The 2,500-nt window shown below is 48.4% G+C and overlaps 1 protein-coding gene across 4 annotated transcripts in view; it reads right to left on the bottom strand.

The window, feature by feature from the left end:
• Positions 1 to 2,500, bottom strand: part of rnf220b (ring finger protein 220b) — a 21,893-nt gene that overhangs the window by 19,216 nt on the left and 177 nt on the right. For all 4 annotated transcript variants that reach the window (XM_029148849.3, XM_029148850.3, XM_029148851.3 and 1 more), the window contains exons 1-2: positions 2,342 to 2,500; positions 663 to 1,272 (exon numbers count right to left, since the gene is read on the bottom strand). The exon at positions 2,342 to 2,500 is cut by the window's right edge and continues 177 nt beyond it. In XM_029148849.3, the coding sequence (XP_029004682.1) occupies positions 663 to 1,254 (592 nt within the window). In that variant the 5' untranslated portion in view covers positions 1,255 to 1,272; positions 2,342 to 2,500. The remainder of the gene's footprint in view (positions 1 to 662; positions 1,273 to 2,341) is intronic.

Below are 2,500 nucleotides of genomic sequence, written 5' to 3'. Positions count from 1 at the left end.
TCAGACGGCTGGTGTGGGTGGCCATATTGAGCTGAGGGTTGTCGTCGGAGAGCTCAGGCTGAGGCGCATCGCCGCGTCTCTCTTTCCCTCTCTCTTTTTCTCTATCCTCCTCCATCCTTTCCTCTCTATCTCTGCCACCTCGTTATCTCTGACAGGGTGTCATTCGTTCCAACTCTCACTTCTCCCGTGTCAACTCTCCATACGCACCCATGTATTTGTGTTCCCCAGCCGCCAAGAAAAGTCTGACTTCCAATAGGCCTAATGGTCATGTGTGGCTAATGATCACTAAGCTGAATAAGTGACACTAGTCAATTTATTTGTGTCAAAGTCAGTCACAGCCAGCCACTGTAAACACTTTGCCCAACCACATGATAAAGGCCAGAGTGCAAAAGGGAAAATATTTTCACATGCGTCTTTGCTCACAAAGGCGCCTTTCAATTTGTGGTGTTTAGCAGCAGCCGCTGTAGATGTAGATGGATATGTAAATCTCATATGTACCACGTATCAGGGTGAATAAGGTCTCTGATGTGCCCATTAAATGCTGCATACATTTGGCTGTATGTGGGATATTAGAAGAGTGAAGGCTGTACGTGAACCCTGTGCACGTTCACATAGCACAACGTGCATCGGGCCTCTGCTCCTGTGAGGTTACGGGTACTCACTGTGCTCCTTCCGCTCCTCGGGGCTCAACGAAGCGTCTCCGTCGGACAGCAACCCGGACATGGAGAACAGCTTCCTCCCCGAGTCCTCCCCGGCCTTGAGGACGCCTCCCATGGAGCCAAAGTCGAACTCCTTCCCCTCCACCTCCGGGAAGCAACTTTTCAGCCTCTTGGCAGGGGTGAAGGCCGACTGGTACCCCCCCGACTCCCTCTCCTCCTGCGGGGAGGAGAACGGCCGGAAGGCGCCCACCCCGCTGTGGTTGAGCATGCCCAGGGTGGAGCAGTCCAGGTTGGGTGGGGTGAACTGGGGATGCAGGTGGAGCAGGGAAGCTGGGAAGTCGCGGGAGGGAAAGGTGCCGGACATGGGGCCCTGACGCTGATACATGGACGTGAAGGTGTAGGAGGCGGAGGGGAAGGGGAGGTGGAGTTCCTTCTCCACGGAGGCAGGGACCCCGAAGGGCCTGGGCGCCTGGCAGGGGACGGAGGCGTCTCGGCCGGCCTCGGCGGTGGAGGCGAGGACCATCAGAGCGGGGGAGGCCAGGGGAGCTGGCAGGTAGGAGGGGCTGTCCATCTTGAAGGGGCGGTGGAGGTCCATTGCCTCCGGTTAATGGTCCTGAAGACAGGGAAGAGACGCAGGGAAAGGAGAGTCCTGAGGTGGAGCCCAACGGCAGGAAACGGCAAGAAAATCAAAAGCAACCATTTCACGTCATCATTACTGAACAGGAATTATTTAAGCGAGCCGTCCTGAAAATAGAAAAGGGTCTTCGTTTGTTCACAAAGTTTTATTTTGTGAAACACACATTGTAACTCTAGGTGTTTTAATAATTACAGTTTTGGAGTATTTTCAATAGAAAAAGAGTTGGAGGAGGCCTAGTGCAGTGCACTTATAAATAATTATGATGGAATAAATTGCCAATAAAACAGCCCACAAAAAGTACAGTTAATAGTGAGGTGAAAGTAATTAGACTTGGAAAAAATCTCCCAAGTGTTACAGGAGAAAAGAACGGGTTTTCTCCTGTAAAGATTTAATTATCTCAGTAAATCGATAAATTCCAAATCATTCATATTGTACCATATCAAATAAAATTGTAGGTGGTGTTTCTAAGTTTAAACGTCTGTGGAAAAAAAGTTTAACATTTCAGTTTTGTACCGGTAAACAATTACACAAAACATTACAGGATTAATTACATTTGTTGATACGTGGTTTTCTCTCAAAAACTGAGCAAATATTTAAACGACTTTGACATTTTTTTATTTTCTAAGTAAAGATTAAGCAAAACAGTAAAACTTTGGCGTATCCTGAATATTAAAAGTAAAACGCTTCTTCATTGACCTCAGTGATCGTAAATACAGTAAAACCAAAACGTCTGTTGAAAATAAACCGGAAAAAGAATCGGTATTTGCTCAAGTTAAAAATATGCGCGTTGAATTGAAAAGTCAAGACCCCAAAGACCTTTGAACACGTCTAAAAGTCTTGCGTCGCGCGCCTCGGAACAATATTTTATTTACACGTGTTTTCGTGCGTTGCAGTGTTTTCCAGCAGGAGCGCAAAAGTTCGCTCACTTCGGGTGAAATTAGCTCGCACAAAGCGAACACGGGGCAATCAAAGAAGCAATTAAATCAATTTAGCGCAATGGAGCCGTGATCGCTTGCCGGCTCGCGCAGCACCGGTCGCCACTTACCGTGATGGAGTGCGCGAAGCAGGAATTATTTCGCCGTCAAGCAAACTCTCCCAACTCTCCCTCTCTTTCAACTTCGGATTTCAAGGACGCGGCACTTTCTCCCGGTCGCGCAGGAGAAAAGCGTGCGGCTTCGGGCTCGTTCGCGTTGTTGTTTTTTTT

The sequence above is a fragment of the Betta splendens genome, chromosome 4 (assembly GCF_900634795.4).
Source record: "Betta splendens chromosome 4, fBetSpl5.4, whole genome shotgun sequence".
NCBI lineage: Eukaryota > Metazoa > Chordata > Actinopteri > Anabantiformes > Osphronemidae > Betta > Betta splendens.
Note: the sequence above shows the minus strand (reverse complement) of the source record. Positions and strands in the feature narration are given on the sequence as shown.